Source organism: Urocitellus parryii, chromosome 1 (assembly GCF_045843805.1).
Source record: "Urocitellus parryii isolate mUroPar1 chromosome 1, mUroPar1.hap1, whole genome shotgun sequence".
Taxonomy (NCBI): domain Eukaryota; kingdom Metazoa; phylum Chordata; class Mammalia; order Rodentia; family Sciuridae; genus Urocitellus; species Urocitellus parryii.
The window spans coordinates 94,995,324-95,015,148 of record NC_135531.1 but is presented as its reverse complement, the minus strand read 5'-3'; the positions used below and the strand labels follow the sequence as shown (position 1 = coordinate 95,015,148).

Below are 19,825 nucleotides of genomic sequence, written 5' to 3'. Positions count from 1 at the left end.
CTTCAGACCAAGAATCAAACTTTATAGCCCATAGCATCCAACAGTGGGCAAAGAGATATCAGATCAAATAGACATATCATGTTGCATATTATCCACAGGGAATTAGAACACATAATTGAAATGTTTTAATAGGGAATTAAAACAAATAATTGAAACATTTGCTGTCTAATATGAAGGGAGGAAAATAAAGTCATGAGGCACTTGTTTGAATGAGTTTATAAGAATGTATGCTCACATTCAACATGGCAGGGGTAGGTGGCAAGGGAGAGTCCCCTCTGGACAGATTCTACCACCCTTCTAGGGGATCTGAGGAAAACAGAGTGAAGGAGGATTCTGGTATGTTGCAAGCCATCTGTGGGCTGCATGTGGGCCGCAGCAATCGAAGCCTATTGAATAGAAGAATCTGGTGTCTGGGACTGACCAGTGGACACATCCTCTGGTTGACTGCCCTGACTCATAGTGAGCCCTATTCAAGCTCTGCCAAAAGTCCCATACAGCACCGAAGATGGGGTGACAGATGGGGTGACCTGCTATGGCCACACAACCCCTCTGAGATGGGTGTGACCTACCAAGATGTCAATCAACCTGCTGACTGCAAGACACCAGGAAGCAAGACTCCACCCTTGAAACCTTATCCCTGACTTTTATGTATCCCCTTAAATAAACCACTGGAGCCATTTTCTTTTGTCTGGCTCCAGCTCCTGTGTGAACTAAACCTATCAGGGGTTCCGCTTTTGAAAATATCTTTCTGACTCTTGTCTTTTGTTCTTCACTAATTATTGTAGACTTTAATTTCTCAGGTGGCTTACACCTTCTCAGCAGGAAGAAGAACCCCCCAATGAGACGCTGGCTATCACCTTATACTAGTATGACTATGAGATTGTTATCTATATCACCTCAACTTTCTTTTTTTTTCCCACCTGATGCAAAGATCTCAGGACCAGAGATGAATCTGCAGATGCCAGAAGCAAGGATAATTCCCAAACAAGAAACCGTAACTGTTTCTTTAAATATTTCTATCAGAATTCCTAAGAGCCTAATGGAGCATATTGTGCCTTCAGCCTATCTGTAAAATATTTGAGTTGACAATAAATGCTGCTGTACTGGCTAGTGGTTAAGACAGCCCACCAGTTTCATATCTATACAACCCTACTCTACATGAATGGGGGAGGACTGAAGGGGAGACACTTGTTGCCAGAGGTGTACGCCAGGACAGTGGTCAGATCTACATATCTTCAAAAGTAGGAAAGTTTGGATATAAATGAAGAGAAGGAAAAATAATAGCTGATGGATGGCAAATAAATGAATAAATGGGTTATACAATTAGAGTAATCAAGTATTATACTAACACTTCAAAAGAATTCCAGAGCAAGAGGTGATATTGTCATACCAGCTGTCTGAAAGGGTGAAGCCAAAGGTTGCTGAGATCACTCCTGGTTTTGGAACCTGAAAAGATTGCGTAGAATCATAAAAATCTGAGTGGCCATCTTACTGAAACTGATAGTTGCCTGGTGTTGGAAAATTGGATTTTATTTCCGTACACTGATACTTCCAAATATTAGGCTTTGCACATTAAGCGTATGCATGTTGGTAGTCTGCTGTATCTGCTATATCAATAATACACCAAATGTAGATTATGAGACAGGTATGACCCTTTTGCTGAACGACCATGGACTGGACAGTGATATGATAAAGAATATGTCTGATCTTTGTCCCCATTTTATGGCACAGAGTTTCAAAATCCTTTGGAATTCATGAGTAAAAGGAGTCTCTCTGTTAGACTAATGAAGTGTGCAAAGCAAGTTCACTGTGTACTAGTTACCCACTTGTCTGACTTTGGTGAATACCTGCACACAACTTACTTAGAGATAAGCATCGAGGGACAACAGAAAAAAAAAATTGTCAAGGGACAATAGGAAAAGCTAAGAATTCATTGTGAGCCAGTCCCCTAAGGCTCTGGAAAGCTCCCTGGGTGGATGGAATCTTTTGTGCATACCCCACTGGCACCACAACTGAGGAACCCTGTATAGCAATGCTTTGGGTTTCATACCCCAGGGAAAATCAGACTTACTGGGATAAAGCATTGAAAGATATCCTATTTTAGGAGCCTATGTTGCTCCAGCCAGTCCCTCCTGTCACAGGATGCTGCATTCCCATCACATTTTGCAGTTATTTTTTAAAACTACAAGCAAGGAAGAGGGGAGAACTGAGTCAGTCCAAGACCACTTTGCTGTGGACTCTGTATAGCCGTAGCATAGAAAAGGTAGAATACCAGAAATCCAATCATGTCACTAGAAGGCTAGAATTGTTAGCTCCCCGCTCCCACCAACCCTCTGGGGAGAAGAGGGCATCTGGAGTCGAGTTCAGTCACCTGGACAATGATCAACCATGCTTGCATAATAAAACCTAAAAAAAAAAATCAACAACTCCAGACAGTGAGCCTAGGGAGCTTCCTGGCAGTAAGCACATTGATGAACCTGGAAGATGGCAGTATAGTGAGAGAGGCTCCTGTACCCTGGATCTTGCCCTATGTACCTCTTCATCTGACTATCCATTTATATCCTTTATAATAAGAAGGCAATAGTAAGAGGCTGAGATTGTGGCTCAGTGGTAGAATGCTTGCCTCCCATGTGTGAAGCACTAGGTTCCATCGTCAGCACCACAGAAAATAAATAAATAAACAAAAAAGTTTAAAAATAGTTGGGACATACTTATAATAAATATTTTTTTTAAATAAGGCAATAGTAAGTAGAGCAGTTTTCTGAGTTCTGTGAGTCATTCTAGTGAATTATTAATATTATCAGTGTTCAGAACTGAACCCAGGACCTTGCACATGCTAAACACAGGCTCTACCATTGAGCTATACACTACAGTCCCTTTAGTGAATTATTAAACCTGACATGGGGTCTTTGGAACTGCTAAACTTTTAGCCAACTCAGACAGAAATATGGATAGCCAAGTAACCTTAAAGTGTCTGTCATCTAAATTAAGGACAGCTTTGTTGAGAAATTTACATTTTAATTTGTGGGATCTGTCATCAACTCCAGGCAGTTCATGTCAGAAATGAATTGAATTGAACATTCAGTTGATGTCAGAAAATTGGTGTTATAAAATAAACATAGTGTGTTCCTGAGTTCTGTGAGTTGTTTTTGTGAATCAAACCTGAGGGAGTAATGGAAACACCCAGAATCATAGAAATACCCAGGTGGTTGGAGTGCAAAGGCTTAGGGAAACCTGAGCTTGAGAGTGGTGTCTATAGTGAGCAGAATGCTACAGAAAATCACGCCCTTTACTGTGAAATTTAGCCGGATCCTGGGTAATTTGTGACAGAAGCCTATATAGAATATTATTCAGCTGTAGGAAAAGAAATATTTATTCATGCTACAACATAGATGAACACTGAAAACATTATGCTAAGTGAAAGAAACCAGATGCAAAAATTACAGTATGTAATTCTAATTATATGAAATGTCTAACAGACAAATTTGTAGACAGAAAGTAGATAAATAGTTGCTCAGGGTTGCAGCTTGAGATGGGTGGTTTGAGGTTAGGGAGCTGATAACTAAAGGAAATCAAAATTTTTTTAATGACATGATGGAAATATTCTAAAATTAACTGTTATAGTGGTTGCAACCAATACATATATCTATGTATTGGTTGCATATATCTATGAACATACATAGATATATGTATAGATATATGTATATGTATATATACATAGATATATGTATATCTATGTATATACGCTGACTTATACTTTAAATGGGTACATTGTGTGGCATATTAATTATATCTCAAAAACTGTTATTAAAAAATGTTTACCTTTTAGAAATAGATGCAGAAATAATTGATGAAATAATGAGATGTCTGGAAACAACTTCAAAATAATCCATTGGGGATGGGGAGGGTAATTGAAGAAATAAGACTGACTGGAAATTTATAATTGCTGAAGCTAAACCTAGAAGTTTATTATACTCTTCTCTTCACTGTTATATATGTTGGAAAGTTTTCATTAAAAAAAAAAGAAATTCAGGAAATGTTTTCTCAGAAGAGAGTGTCACTTCTCTTGGTATTTTAATTATCTAGAGCCACCTGACACCTACTCCCAGGCCCTCTCATGAAGGACATGAATTATTAAGGGCAACCTGAGAGGCCAGGAGTCTTGGAGTCTACAGAAGTGGTGAGAACAGGGGCTGTGTGGACCAGGAAGGTCTGCCTTCTCCAGGGACCCACACTGTGTCTCTCAATCTACTTGCCATGTTGACTGTGGTGGTACAAGTGGAGCTGGAGAGGGGATCAGGTAAGAAGCCCCCCAAGTTTGTATTCAGGAGTATAGCCTAGGGAGCTTCTTGGGAGAGGCAGGGCCAGGACAACTTAGGTTGAGAAACTGAGGCCTGGGTTGAAGGCAGGACTTGGGGAATCCTGGAGCTCAGTTTTCTTCATGAGAATTCATGTGAAATTTGCCTTTCTCAGGCCCTAAGGAGACCCATAGCCCTACAATCCTTCTGGAGGGGCCCAAGAGCCTTCGACTTCTTCAGCTGGGGAACTTGGAGACTCAGGTAAACAGGTGGAGTTGGTGGGTATAGGGGAAGATGGGAATGACACTACTGACCCCAGTTCTGCCCATAGGAACAATGCTTCACCTTTGACAGAGTCCTGGGTCCTGATGCTGCTCAGGTAGGGAAACTGAGCGGGTGATGGGAGGATGATGGGAGGTTTCAGGGCCCTGGATCTGAGAGTGCTGTCTGCTCCCCACCCCTTTGCTCAGGAAAGTTTGGGAAATGGCACCCGAGACAGTGGGAATTAGCCTGTGTCTTCCCGCAGGAAGCAGAGCAGGAGCTACTGGCACGAGTCCAAACAACACTGGCCTCTGTGGGCCAAGGGTACAGTGTATCTCTGCTGCTCCGAGGCAGGGAGACAGAGGCCCCCCGATTTGTGCCCCAGGTAAGGAACCACCAAGGCACAGACCTCATGAGGTTCAGGAGTTACCTTCTCCAGGACTTTAGAGGTTCTTTGTCTGTCCATCCCAGCTGGACTAGGTAACACGCCTTGGGGGACTGTGATCCATGTAGTACATTTTGACCCTAGCAGGTTTGAAAGGCAGGACGCTCATGAGGATGGGATGGGAGTCAGAGGGGCGGTGTGTGAAGATCAAATATTCAGGAGGTCTGCTTTTCATAGTTCTTGGTTACACTAATGATACTAAACTTGAAAACTTTGTTGTGTGGGGGGGGCTTCATTAAAATTTCCCCAAATCAAAACAGCTGCCTCAGAACCTTGTCATGGGACCCTGTGCCAGGTCCCACTGAAAATGTCTACTCATGTGTATTGATTCTGGCTCACTGTGAACATGAGGGTTAGTGCTATTTCTATTCTGGACACCATGACCCCAGTACCCAGACAGGGCGTGGCATACATCTCACCCTCAGGAAGTGTTGAGGGCTGAGTCATTTCTTTCTCAGTCCTCACTGGATCCCTTTCTCCCTTTAGTTGCTGCAGATGCTGTTTGAGGAAGCTCTGTCCCTCCACCGCTCTGATCATGTGCTTAGCACTCTTAGCCTGGTGCAGGTGAAACTCTTGGGGGTTGAGGAGAAGGGATTGGGACCTGGGAGCCAGGGCCATGTGACACTGAAGAAAGGACCTGCAGCTTGTGGGGAGCCAGAAGAACTTGGGTCTAGCCCCACTCTGAGGCTCACCAGAGTAGGATTGTCTCTGTGGGGTCAACTTTATCCTGACAATGGAATGGCTCAGTCATGCACACTGCTGAGCTCAGAGGGACCCACAAAAGGAAAGGCTCAGTTTGTAACAAGTGCGCTTGTGTGACCTCAGATCAGCCCCAGCGGGAAGACGTGGGACCTGCTCTCCCCAGGGGTGGAGGACCTGTCGGTGCTGGATGTGGCTCCTCTAGGCTTGTGAGTGTTCAGGGCCCAATGGGGTCTGAGTGTGCTTGTCTTAAGGCAGGGCTAATAGCCCCAGGTCAAGTCTTTAGAGGTTTCTACCCGCTGCCACCTCAGAAGAGGGAAGCTCTGAGCTTAGAGTCCTGTTTACAGGCCTTGGGTCTGCTCCCAGGACCCCCTTGCACCCTCGCACCCTCACACTCTCGCACCCTCATCCCATATGGTCATATCTCTTACTACTTCCACCCCGATTGTACTCTTCAACTCATACCATTTCAACTCTATTCTCCATCCTCACATCTCAACTCAGTCCGCTGTCATAGTAGGTAATTTTGACCACTTTACTGAGCAAGACTTTCATTTCTTCATCTGTAAAATGGGGGGAATCCCAATTATCCTGTTTCCCTTGATGGGCAAACCAGAGGAGGAAAAATAAGTTGCTGAGGCTAGCCTCAAACTTGTGACTTTCCTGCCTCAGCCTCCTTCATCTCTGGGATTATAGGTATGCGCCACCCTGCCCAGCTCACAGGAGAAAATTAAAATCATTTTAGGAGGTGACTCAACTTCCCCTTCCTGCAGGGTGGTGGAACATGCCAGTGAAGTGGAAGTGTCTGATGCAAGAGCTGCCTCAGAGCTATACTTACAGGCTGCAGGGGGTGAAGGCAGGTGAGGACCTGAAGGCACCAGTCATCCCTCATCCCCTGGGCCTTTGCCTTGAGCCTACCCTTTCCCCCACAGGACCTGCTTTTTGCTCACTGTCACCATGTTCTGCCCTGGGCCTAAACCTCCTGAGGGGCCTGGGACCCAGGGTGTGTGGCGAGGTGCTTTGAGGATCTTGCAGCTCCCAGGGACCCCGTAAGTATGAGAGGGCCTCTGGCTGCATTGGGAGGTGAGGTGCAAGGCTGGAATATGGATGTGAATGCCCAGGGCAGCATCAAAGTTTCTCCTTTTTTCCTGAGCTCTCACAGTAAGGTTTCCCCAGACTCCAGACTAAGACCCTCTGTTGGCAAATGATGTGGTCAAAAGCAACTGGGTAGGTAAAGAATTTGTAGAATCTTTAAATATTAGATCTTTCCAGTCACTGTTTTTTCATATATTGATAAGTGCCCCATTTTTTTTTTTTAATGTTAAAACAGGGTGTTAGGGCCGGGGATAGAGTTCAGTTGGTAGAGTGCTTGCCTTCCATGCATAAAGCCCTGGGTTTAATCCTGAGGGGGGAAAAAAAAAAGACAAGTTCTTGCTAAATTGCCAAGGTTGGCTCCTGCCTCTGCCTCCCAAGTTTCTGGAATTATATGCATGTGCCATTATGCCCAGCCTTCTATTTCTTTTTAATTTTTACAATTTGAATTAATTTTCTTCTGATCTATCAGACTGCAAACTTGGGAAGAACCAAATATCCAAAACAAAGATTGGAAAATTCCCAAGTAACCATATCTTCATGCTGCACTTTGTACCTTTTTCTCAGTGTCCAAAAATATGAAAGCATTGAGTGGCAATAGAAAATAAACATTTCAAGCCAATTTGCAAAATTTGTATTATCATGGAAACTCGGCCAAATTCAGAAGTGCCTAAAAACAAAATGGAGAAATAAAGTACCCTAAATTCCAGACTATTCCAAAGTCTTTTCTTTCTTTCATTCTTTCATGTAGGATAACATTTTCAAGGTTCAAACTTCAGTTTTTATTGAAATAATATTCAATTGTATGAATATCCCATCTTTTGTTCATTCATTTATTCCTAGATGGACATTTGAGCTGTTTCCACCTTTGACTATTACAATACTACTTCTTATGAACATTCACATAAAAGGTTTTCTTTTTACATATTTCTTTTACATATTTTCAATTGTGTGTGGGATATTGTGTGTGGGGGGTAAACTGGTAACTCAATTATTTTAAACATTTTTTTAATTGTAGATGAACACAATGCCTTTACTTAATTAATTTATTTATTTTTATGTGGTGCTGAGGATCAAATCCAGTACCTCACACATGCTAGGCAAGCACTCTAACTGAATTTTAATCTTTGTCTATAGTTATTGAGGTAAAATTCATACAACATAAATTTAACTATAACCATGATATAATGTGCAATTTTTTTAAGAGAGAGTGAGAGAGGGGAGAGAGAGAGAGAATTTTTAATATTTATTTTTTAGTTCTCGGCGGACACAACATCTTTGTTGGTATGTGGTGCTGAGGATCGAACCCGGGTTGCACGCATACCAGGCGAGCGCGATACCGCTTGAGCCACATCCCCAGCCCATAATGTGCAATTTGGTGACATTTAGAACATTCATAAGGTTGTGAAACTCTTTAGTTCCAACACATTTTCATCATCCTGAAAGAAAACCCTGTACCCATTAAGCAGTCACTCTCCAATTTCCCTTTCTCCCAGCCCCTACTGAACATGATTTCATTTCCCAATGGATTTACCTAATATGAAGGTTTTCATATAAACAGAATGATGCAATATGTGACTTTTATACCTGGCTTCCTTCACTTAGAATAATGTTTTCAAGGTTCATCATGCTGTAGTATATATCAGCACATCTTTCCATTTATTTATTTATTTACTTATTGGTACCAGGGATTGAACTCTGGGGCACTCAACCACTGAGCCATATCCCCCACCCTATTTTGTATTTTATTTAGAGACAGAGTCTCACTGAGTTGCTTAGTGCCTCACTAAGTTGCAGAGGTGGGCTTTGAACTTGCGATCCTCCTTCCTCAGCTTCCCGAGCTACACAACCCCAATCCTTGCACATACACTTTTTATAATGTTGTAGAATTTCCCTTTTATTCCTATTGAGTTGATTTTTTTGGTTTTTGTTTTTGCTTTTGTTGTTTTGCTTGTAGTACTGGGGATTGAACCCAGGGGTGCTTTAACACTGAGCTGAATTCCTAGCCCTTTTTATTTTAATTTGAGACAGGGTTTCCCTAAGTTGCCCAGACTGGCCTTGAACTTGTGATTCTCCTTCTCAGCCTCCTAAGTAGTTGGGATTATTTTGTTGAATATTTATATCACGATAGGGTTTTAGATACTGCAAAAATTTAAAAAAAAACTATTTTTAGTTGTAGATGGACACAATACCTTTATTTTGTTTATTTATTTTTATGTGGTGCTGAAGGTGGAGCCCAGGCCCTCACACACACTAGGTGAGTGCTCTCGCACTATACAATGAACCCACTGTGCTGAAGCACCACATATAAATAAATAAAATAATAAAAAAAGAAGTCACATTACTTTTTAAAAAACCTCTATCAGGAAGAACTTGACACAGGCAATGCTGTTTTTGAAACATATACTCCATCTTAGAACAAGAGTCGCCTCATAGTCACTCTGACTCAGCTGTCATCATGGAAAGAAACCCCAAACAATATTCCATGCACTCCAGTTTTATTGGGGATCCCAGGGAAGTTTCCAAAGAGTCCCGCCCAGGTCTACTTCTTAACTTTTGACTGACAGCAAGATGACATCAGGCTTTCAAGCCTTACTGCCAGGATAACTCTATGTCACCTTGGCCCATGCTGAGCAGTTCTTATTAGATTCTAAATCATTTTTACAGGTTTTATGGTTAGGAGGAACTACCCTTATCTTCCAAGATCTAGTCTGTGAAAGGGGTCACAAAAAGTCTCTCCTTTCAAAGTAACTTGGGTTGTTCTTATCAACATTGTTTCCTGCCTGAGTTTCCTTGAAGGTAACAGGTAATTTGCTGAGGACTGTGACACATCCTGACTACTAAAGCCAGGTACAAGACATTGCTTTTTGACAAAGAAAGCATGTGGGAGTCAGCACAGTGGTGGTGGTGCTGGGTATTGAACCTAGGTCCTTGTACATATAGGAGGCAAGCACTCTACCAACTGAGCTATATCCCCAGACCTCAGTTTTTAATCTTACTGAAGATTAACAACACACAATAAGTTAGCTTCTTTCTTGCTTTTTTTTTTTTTTAAAGATTTTTGGTCTTTTGATGGTTGGATCATAATGTCTTGGTGGGGATCACCTTGAGTTTATGCTATTTAGAATTCATTAGCTTCTTGCATATGTAGATTCATGGTTTCATAAACTTGAAAGATTTTTTTCACTTTAGAAAGAAAAGAGGTTATTTTGGTTCATGGTTTTGGGGGAAGGAGAGTTCAGGAGCATGATATCTGCATCTATGGGGCTTCTGGTGAGGTCCTCATACTACTCAACTCATGGTAGAGAAGTGGAAAGGGGAAGCAAATACATGCAAAAGGAGTACATGTGCAAAAGACAGCATATTTGGAAGGTTTTTTCCTTCCACATTTTTTATTGGTGCATTATAGTTGTATATTTGGGGGATTTTTGACCATTATTTCTTCAAATATTTTTTTTCTATTCTTTTGTCTCTTTTCCCTCTGGTATTTGCATTATCCAGACTCCCACAAGTCTCTTAAGCTCTCTACTCATTTTCCTTCATCTTTTTCTTAATTCTCCTTAGACAGGATTATTTGACCTATCAAGTTCACTGAGATTATTTCTTGCACTTGCCCAAATCTACTCTTGTATCCCTATAAGTGAATTTAACATTTCAGTTATTGTACTTTTCAGAATTTCTAGTTGGTTCTTCTTTATAATTTCTACCTCTCTATTGATATTCTCTATTCATTAAAACATCACATCTTGATTTCCTTTAGTTTTCTGAGAGAGTTGACTTAAAGTATTTGTCTAGATATTTCAGTGTTCAACATCTGTGCATCCTCAGGGACAGTGTCTGTTAATTTCTTTTTTCTTTTGAACCATACTTGCTTGTTCCTTTGTACATGTCTTAATTTTTGCTAGAAGTTGTCCATTTTTAATATTTTTTGTAAAAAAAACTGTATTTGTCATATTGATCTTTTGTTCATTGTTCTTTGTTTCTTTAGTTTAATGCTCTGACATTTAGGATGTTATGTGGTAACTCAGGAAATCAAATTCTCCCTACTGTCCAGGATCTGTTATTGTTGCTTGTTATGGGCTGTGGCTTATAACAATGTTTGCGTAGTCATTTTTCTTTTCTTTTTTTTTAAATTTATTTTTTTAAAAATATTTATTTTTTAGTTATAGGTAGATACAATATCTTCATTTTATTTTTATGTGGTGCTGAGGATCGAACCCAGTGCCTCAAGTAGATAGGCCAGCGCTCTACTTCTGAGCCCCAGCCCCATCCCTAATTTAATTTTTTTAATATTCATTTCTTAGTAGTAGTGAAACACAATTCCTTTATTTTATTTATCTATTTTAATGTGGGGCTGAGGATTGAACCCAGCGCCTTGCATGTGCTAGGCAAGTGCTCTATCACTGAGCCACAACCCCAGCCCTGCTTAGTCATTTTTCCAAACAATTTTTGAAGATAGTAATCTTTGTGGCCACTGAAGTCTTCATTCTGTTATCTCATTAGTTAGCCAGTGACCTGACATAGAATTTAATCCCTAGGGACAATTAAAGAAAAATAAAAACATTAAAGAAAAGTAAAAAATAAATTGAGCATGGTGGTACAGGCTTGTGGTACAGCGACTCAAAAGGCCAAGGCAGGGCTGGGGATGTGGCTCAAGCTGTAGCGCGCTTGCCTGGCATGTGTGCGGCCCAGGTTCGATCCTCAGCATCACATACAGACAAAGATGTTGTGTCCGCCGAAAACTAAAAAATAAATATTAAAATAAAATATTCTCTCTCTCTCTTTAAAAAAAAATATAGTTAAAAAAAAGGCCAAGGCAAAAAGGTCACAAGTTCAAGGCCCCGACGTATGGAGACCCTGTCCCCAAATAAAAATTGAAAAGTTGCCAAACACATTGATTACTTTTTAGATTGTAGGATAGAAATCAAAGTAGAACACATCAGATAGGGCCTCTTTTTCACATCCCATCTTTCATATATATATAATTTCTCCCAAAAGTCAGGGAAAGAGCTCTCCCTGAGTTTGTTGTAAAAATTTCTCTATTTTCAGTTGCCACTGCTTTAAGTGCTCATTTCATGAATTTCACGTGAGTTGGACAGTGGTTAAGATTGGCAGGTGGTTCACTAGACACATTTCTGTTTTGCAGACATTACATCCATTTCAGTTCCAGGTTGTGAACCTGTCTGGTTATGTGCAAAAGTTGATGGAAATAGTCAATCTTTTTATCAGCATGTGATGCGTTCATTTTCTTTCTCAATCACAAGTGGACAACTATTATCTTCTTTTTCTCTGGCAGGGATTGCCCCTTGCTGCGGGTGTTGGCGGGTGACGCTGTTGGTGAGAAGGTGGAGGGCTCTCTGCCCTGGATTGTCTCATGGCTTCTGGAAGGAAACAACTACAGTGGACTCCTTATTCACCTGGACCCCCAAGATGGATGGGGCAAGGGTGTGGGGTTTTTTTGGAAACTCTGAAATCTGGCATTAGGCCTGCCTCATCCTATCAGCCAACTAACCCTTGCCCAGAGAGCAAACTTTATCCTCTGGGATTTAGGAAGATGCCATTGTGGCTAGGTGCCAAAGTTTAGAGGGGCAAGGGCAAAGACAGTAGTAAAAGCAAACCCCTCCCCTTAGGGGGCTTCAACAGCTTACAAAGCATTTTAATACCTTCAATTCTTACCATAACCTCCTCAGGAGAATGTAATTTACAAATGAGTAAATGGAGGCAGGTATATTTTATAGAAGAGGAAATAGAGGACCAGAAAGAGAAAAGAACTTACCTATTTTCACATACCCATCAATAATATGGCCTTTGCTGGGCACATTGGTGCATGCCTGTAATCCAGGACACTCAGGAGGCTGAGGCAAGAGGATGGCAAGTTAGAGGTCAGCCTGAGCAACCTAGCAATATTCTGTCTCAAAATAAAAAAAAATTTAATAAAAAGGCTTGGAATATAGCTCAGTGGTAGAGTACCTCTGGGCTTAATCTTCCCTCTATCACATAAAGCTGATAATAGTTCAAGATGGGTGATAGATGGATTTCTTACACTGTGTATATGTTTGAAATTTTCCATAAGAGTTAAAAAAAAAAACATGTCTGGCACTCTGTCTCCAAAATCAACAAACACACTTTTGGCCAGCAGATTCCCAGTCCTCCTATGCCAGGTCCTATGGAATGAGGAAGATAAGTTGTGGCAGTTGACACAGTCAAAGATAAAGCAGTGAGGGTCAGTCATGTGTTTATCTATAGGCCAGTGTGATGTCATGACTAAGAGCACAGGCTTTAGTGTCAGACAAAACTGGGCTTGATTTTCTGCTCTGACACTTACCAAAAAGTTGTTAGACCTCTCTGAGTTTCAATTGCCTCATCTGGAGAACATGGGTGGGGTGGGGTGGGGGCTAGGTCAATTACAGTTGTGGGGGATAAAAAGAGGTAAGCTATGAACAGCCTTAGGACAGAGCCATCAAGCACATGTGCAAGTCTAATAGGGGTTAGATATTTTGAAGCATAGTACTATTTTTTAAAATATTTTTTTAGTTGTAGATGGACACAATACTTTTATTTATTTTTATGTGGTGCTGAGGATCGAACCCAGTGCCCTCCACATGCTAGGCGAGTGCTCTACCACTGAGCCACAACCCCAGCCCCAGAATAGTACTATTAATGGAAATCTGAAATATTACAAACAGTGTGCTCTGGAGTCTACAGCAAGGAGTAATCTACTCCAAGTTTTCCTTTACTAGGCAGCTCCCTGCGTTTGCTCCAGGCTGCTTTCTTGGGGGCATCAGGAAGGAGGATGCAGATGAAAGAGGTGAAGCCCACTTGGTGGGATGCGGTAGAAGAGGCCTGGGCCCGCCGGGCTAGCCTGAGGACTCTGCGTTTGAGCCTCTTTGGGGACACCTTGACAGACAGTGGGCTTAGCCAGCTGGGAAGGGCACTGCGGGAGCTACAGGTGAGCAAAGTGAAGCCTAGGGGCACCTGAGCCAGCAATGGCCAGTGCCCACTCTGAACCCCTTCTCCATAGGTGATAAAAGCCTGGAGCCAGTGCCCAAGAAGAGGGACACCCAAAGGGGCTACAGCTGAGGCCGTGGGGTTCCCAGAACTGCAGGTACATCTTCTCCAACCTTTTGGGAGCCCCATTTATGTCTTTCTTTGCTGTCTTCACAGAGCATTCCATTTATTCATTGATTTATCGATTTCCAAACATTCATTGACAATTTACCATGTGCAGGGCACAGGGCTATGTCCGCCCTGGGAATTCCCTGATCTTGTGGAGTTTACAATCTGTTGGGAAGAAACAATTACACCATGATCAGTTCTCGGAAAGGCTTATAAACACAAGGTTCTGTGGCACATCTGGGTTAGCCTGAGCAAGAAAGGGAAGGAAGGCTTCATGGAGAAAGTGATTCCTGAGGTTGGCAAAGATGAGTGAAGAACAACCTAGACAGAATGAGAGGCAGAGATTGAGAGGTAAGCAAATGCTTGATGTCTCTGGAGAACTGCAAGCAGCTCAGTTCTCTGGAGAATAGAGTTTAAGTTAGAGTCAGGCGAGAAGGAATAGTGAGATAAGTAGGGCCAGGTTACACAGGGCTTTGGTAAACTACTGAGATGTTTGGACTCTGTCTTGAAGGTCAAGCCTGAGCCACCGAAGTATCCTAAGCAAGGAAGACAACATTATTCCCATTTGTCAGGTGAGAAAACTGAGATAAGAGAAGAGATGTGAGTAGCCCAGGGTCATTTTCTTAATCAGAGGCAGCCTAGGAGCAACACTAAAATCCTCAGATTTCTAAACTGAAACAACCCGGATGGCATGACCTCTCTTGTACAAAAGGGGGCGCTGTCTTCCATGATTTGCTGCAGGGTAGTTCAAACCCTGCGTATTCAGGTCCTTCTCTTCCCTTTTCATAATTACATCCTTACAATTTGTTTTTATAACACTGGGCCTGGGGAGTTAAGCACATTAGTTTCCAATTATTGATCACATGCCTGACTGCTCAGTGCTTTGTTGTTACCTTATTTCATGCTCTTAACAACTTTTATTTGTTACCTTATTTCATGATCTTAACAACTTTTATCCATTCTATTTTATGAAAAAGAGCATGGAGACTCAAAAGACTAGTCGCCTGCCTGACATCATAGAGCTAAGAAAAGGCAGGGCTGGGTCTCTGATCTGTTTGATTTCAAAGCCCCAAGCTTAAACTACGTTGTCCTTGGGAGAGGGATGAGAAATTGTCACTCTAGATTACTTCTCTGCAGGTGATGATTCAGTAGTAAGCCATAGTCCAGGCCTCAGCAGGAAGTCCTTGGTAGATCTGGTACTTGAGGGGTAGTTGGGAAAGGGTCTTCACCTTTGGTGTGACTAATTATATTTTCCTGTAATGGCAGAAAGAACATCATCTCTAGGGCCTGGTCTCCACCAAAAGCATCCTCTCAGGAACTCTGAGGAACAGGTAATATCTCATATATTTTGGGAACAACTGGAAACTGTTGGGAGTGTGAGGGGGTACCAGAGCCCAGCTAATCTGCCTCCTGCTATTGCCTGACAACAGGAAGAAATATGGAGCTTCTGGAAAATAAAGGACCTGAAGGGCTACTGGATCCCTAAAGGATGAGCATAGAGAGGAGCTTTTTTCTTGGTTGGATTATGAGTATGAGATTATTAGGGCCTTTATGGTGACTATTGGCAGAGCCAGTGCCTCCTCTACCCCTGGCCTCCTGAGTCTCTTCCCAGGTTACAGATTCCTCTGGGCCAGTTAGGTCCTGGCTTCCGGGTAAGCCTAGACTGATACCATCTAGTTCCAGCAGGCCCCAGATGTGGCTCTGCAGTTGCTCATGGCTCAAGTTCGGAGGCAGAGATTGAGAGAGCAGCACCAAATTTGGATCCAAGAGGAGATAAAGCATTTGGAACAGGAAGAGGTGGTACATGAACAGGTCAAAGGCCTGGTGGCTGAAGAGGAGGTGAGGAGGGCTGAGTAGGGGTCTTGAGATTCCTTATAATTAGGCTAGTCATTGTACTAGAAGCTAGTCCTTCATCAGTCACAACTGACTGGTCTATACCCTCTTAGTCTTGTGGGGGATAGAGGAGGCAATTCTCAGTGCTGCATGCTGTAATAGGGGAGTTAGGATGAAAATAAAAAGGTACACTTCACCCAGGCTGGAGTGAATCAGAGGAGATGGCATCTAAGGTGAGACTTAGAGGACAAACAGAAATCACTAAGGGAATTCACTAGACTCAGTTCCACAAAGGCAGATAGTGCTCATCACAGAGGTACTCAGTAAACATAACTTGTTTGAACAAATTAAGAATCAAAGCTATTTTTTTTTATGGTGGGGATAATTTCTCAGAGAGGAAAAACTGTATAAGCAATGGGCTAGCATAAAGCAATGGCAAAATGGGCTCTGAGAACCACAAGTCTGGCACCCAGCAAGTGTGGAGTCAAGAGGCAAAGCTAACGAGATGGTATACCACATCTCTGAGTCTGGATTTCACTCCAAGGAACTGTTGAAAGGTATATGTCATCTCAGCTCTGTCTCTCACTAGCCATGGGAATTTGGGTAAGTTAGGATAACTACCCCATAAAGTTGTTACTGGACAAAATGAGATAATGCACATGGAGGGTTTGGTACAGAGTCCAGCAATAGGTGGTGCTCAATAAAGGGTATGAATTATCTCTGAAGACCTGTGAGAAGAGGCCGAGATGGCACCGGGAGCTGAAAGTACTGAGACTTCAGGTGGAGGCCCTGCAGGCAGAGCGGAACATCGCAGAGGAAGACTTGGCATTCTTCTATGATCTGCATGGGCAGGCCACCAGAGCACAGACAAGCCACATATTACAGGTCAGTGGAGACAGACAGTAGGCCTTGAGCCTGCTGGTAGCAAGGCTGGCTGGCTGGCTGACAGACGTCTCTGAATCTGGCCACAGGTATTTCGAGCCTGGCAGAGGCTGCAGGAAGAGCAGGCCATGACCACAGAGCATCATCACCGCAGCCTACTGGCTTGTGTCCTGCAAGACAGCATTGACCTGGCCTTGAGGAACCAGGAGCTCCAAGCCCAGAACCAGCAGCTTCAGCAGGGTGCAATGAAGGGAGGGGCAGTCAGACTGGATCTCTGCCTTAGGGTGAAACCTGATGATTAGGAACTCTTCAGTGGTGTTAGAATTGGATGCAGTGGCACATATATCTGTAATCCCAGCAACTGGGGAGGTTGAAACGGGAGGATCACAAATTTGAGCTAGCCTCAGTAACACTATTGGCAAGGCCCTCAGCAACTTAAACCCTATCTCAAAATAAAAAATAAAAGGTTAAATCCCTAGTGCCAAAAATAGTAACAACAAAACCCACATTATTTGCATTAATTAAAAAAAAAAAAAGACCAATAGAGCAAGGGGATCAGAGTGAGAGGGAAAGGGAAGGTACTGAGGAATGAGGGTGAACAAATTATGGTATATGCATGTATGAATATGGCATAACAAAGTCCATTAATAAATAATTATAATGCACTAATAAAAACATAAAACATTAGTGGTCTTAAGTTTTCCAGCCTAGTTTAGTTTGTCTTGCTGGGCTCAGTACCTTCTGTTTCCAAGACTCTCCAAAATTCTCCAGGGCCCAAGTTTTGTGCTTAAGGGAAATTTCAAAGTCTGTGACAGAGAATATCTCAGATCCACAGCAACAGCTTGGAGAAAACCACTTGTCCTCTTAGTCCAGAAGTTACTCCAGAATTAAGATACTCAGGAGACCAAGGGACAATTATGTTTGAGGGGAACTGTGCAGCATAGAAGACACAAGACAATAATGACTGGTTGTAGGAAGCACCCTACATCCTAGAACACTTTATTAAGACCTTATTGCTTATGCAGTTAAAAGAGACATTGATTAAGCTATAGAAGTTTCTGTACCTGGTCCCAGGTCAATCTGTGCAGAGCTTTCCCAGGCTGTTGGGAGCTGGGACACTACTAGGCAGGGATAGGACTCAGAGTGGGAAAGATGCTACCTCCTAAGAGCCTTAGAGGTGGCAGTGGGCTTCAATAGGGCCCTTGGGTGAGCAAAGGGGTTAGGGGTATAGGTTTAAGCCAGGATCCAGGGGCAACATTCCCTGAGATGAGTCAAGCCCCAGCCCTCTGTGGGGTTTCCAGAACAAAGGCTGGGTAAGGGAAGCAGCACTGTGGAGGGGGTAGGGGATATATCTCCAGGCAGTGCTAGAGCCGAGGGACCTTGGCAGAGTGGCCTAGGTGACAGCTATATAATTTGTAGCAATTGGGCCTTCCTGCATGACTGTTGGGTGTGAGTGTCCCTTATGAAGAAGTCATGCGCCAAGGCGGGGCTTGTGCACCAACACCAGGCCTGGGTAGTGGGTATACTGGGGTGACCACAGTGGGCAAGGAAAGCCACTTGTCACCCATACCTCATTTTGTGTTTATGGAAGATGAGGCAGGGGGCCTTCCCCATCAGGAATGGAGTTATTTTTCAGGCCTAGGTATTGATGCTCCCAATTCTTTAGTTTGGAAGAACTTGGGGGTGGGTGGGGAAGTTAAGTTTCCTTAACCAAATCTACTCTTCATGCCTCCTAGAAGCCTCCTTCATACACCACTTCAAGACTAACTTGGTTGCTCTCCCTTCTCCAGCTTTTCTCACAAGGCACTTATTACAGTTGCTAAGGGGAGGAAAGGAAGAAGTTTGAGAGATGACTCTGGTGGTGGTGCCCAATCTATAGAATCAGAAGCAAGCAAGGTAGCCAGGGGCTAGTGACTACCATAATACAGGCGCACAGCCAGGCCAATGAGCAGTGTGGCCAGGAAGAATGTAGCTGTGAGTTGCAGCCGTAGCAGGGCTGCTGAAAGCATGGCATTGACCACTAATGAGCAGGACACAACAAAAAGGCGTGTGATGCTGCTGCCATGCTTCATGACAGCAGACATGAGCAGTCCATTTAGTGCTTGGCTCAGCACCACAAGTGCTGCCCATCCTGAGAAACCCTCCAGGAGGCCTGGGCCAGGACCACCACCTGCATGCAGACCAAGGTTCAGGAGCACACCAAAAGTGTAGAGGAAGAGGTTTTGAAGTGCGAGGGGCAGACGCTGTCGCTTCATGAGCAGCTCTGTGTATACAGACGACAAGCCTGAGATGAGACAGTACAGGATGAGCAGCAGCAGTCCCAGTGGAGTGATATGCAGGGGCATGGGGCTGGCAGCAGCTGCTAGAGGCCCAGGAAGGGTGTTCCCAGGGTCCTGAAGGCCACCTGCTGCATAGCAGGCCCCTGCAGCCATCAGCAGCAGCAGTGCCAAACCCTGGCGTGCAGAGAGGCGGTGCCGGAGACAGAGGCAGTAGAATAGGGCTGTGCTTCCAATCTTGAGATTGCTCAGCACCTGGTAGGTGCTGGGGTCCATGTAACGCTGTAGATAGATCACCAGGTTGTTGTTGGCGCCATAGAGCAGGGCAGATAGTGCAAAAGGAGCAGCTTGGCGCCAGGGTGGGGCCCCCCGGGGCCATGCTTGCCAGCCCACAAGGAGAGAGAAGGCGCACAACAGTAACTTGGTCAGCTCAGTGAGCAGCACAGCTGAGGAGGGCCGAAAGGGCACTCGGCCATCCACATGGCACAACGCCAGCAGTGGGGCATGGGCACCATACATGGCAGTGGATAGGAGGAGCATCAGGGTCCAGCGGGCCTGCCTAGGACGGCCCAGGCCTGGCATACCACCTTCCTCTACACTCATGCCCTCATCAGATCCTGGTTGCCTGTGTAACTAGCAAGTGGCAGAGGAACTGGGGCACATTTAAGGGATATTAAGTTATGGAGCCAGCTTCCAGGAGGAGCTGGTACATTGCCAGAGAGAATACTGAGGATCAGAGTCATCTGTACACTCTACAGTTAGGGCTGGGAGAGTAGGGGCTGATGAAGCATGGTCTTGGGGCCAGTCTCATGGAGCTGGGGAGGGAAGGAGTCCAGGTTACAGTCCGACAAGTGCACCCTCTGCAGGAAGAGAAACTAAGATGAAGGTGGCAGGACAGGTGGAGACAGTAAGTAGATGACAGC

At 43.7% G+C, this 19,825-nt stretch overlaps 2 protein-coding genes across 2 annotated transcripts; one reads left to right on the top strand and one right to left on the bottom strand.

Moving 5' to 3' along the window:
• The first annotated feature begins 4,257 nt into the window (after positions 1 to 4,257).
• On the top strand, positions 4,258 to 16,928 carry LOC113179753 (uncharacterized). Its single transcript, XM_026384489.2, has 14 exons — positions 4,258 to 4,300; positions 4,474 to 4,559; positions 4,825 to 4,944; positions 5,491 to 5,568; positions 5,830 to 5,912; positions 6,477 to 6,563; positions 12,092 to 12,240; positions 13,536 to 13,744; positions 13,817 to 13,900; positions 14,423 to 14,483; positions 15,178 to 15,242; positions 15,589 to 15,750; positions 16,471 to 16,629; positions 16,716 to 16,928. Exons 1-14 carry the CDS (start codon positions 4,258 to 4,260, stop codon positions 16,926 to 16,928), a joined length of 1,599 nt encoding a protein of 532 aa, XP_026240274.1.
• A 1,341-nt stretch (positions 16,929 to 18,269) lies between these two features.
• Positions 18,270 to 19,516, bottom strand: Slc35a4 (solute carrier family 35 member A4). The gene has a single exon (XM_077800849.1). It carries the CDS (start codon positions 19,503 to 19,505, stop codon positions 18,534 to 18,536), a length of 972 nt encoding a protein of 323 aa, XP_077656975.1. The 5' UTR covers positions 19,506 to 19,516; the 3' UTR covers positions 18,270 to 18,533.
• Positions 19,517 to 19,825: the final 309 nt, after the last annotated feature.

Bases quoted from the DNA above. Each gene is read 5' to 3' on its own strand.
- LOC113179753 (XM_026384489.2), top strand. From the start codon at position 4,258: ATGTTGACTGTGGTGGTACAAGTGGAGCTGGAGAGGGGATCAG. The intron at 15,243-15,588 runs GTAATATCTCAT...GATACCATCTAG, and splicing joins TCAGGAACTCTGAGGAACAG to TTCCAGCAGGCCCCAGATGT. The intron at 16,630-16,715 runs GTCAGTGGAGAC...ATCTGGCCACAG, and splicing joins AGACAAGCCACATATTACAG to GTATTTCGAGCCTGGCAGAG.
- Slc35a4 (XM_077800849.1), bottom strand. From the start codon at position 19,505: ATGAGTGTAGAGGAAGGTGGTATGCCAGGCCTGGGCCGTCCTAGGCAG.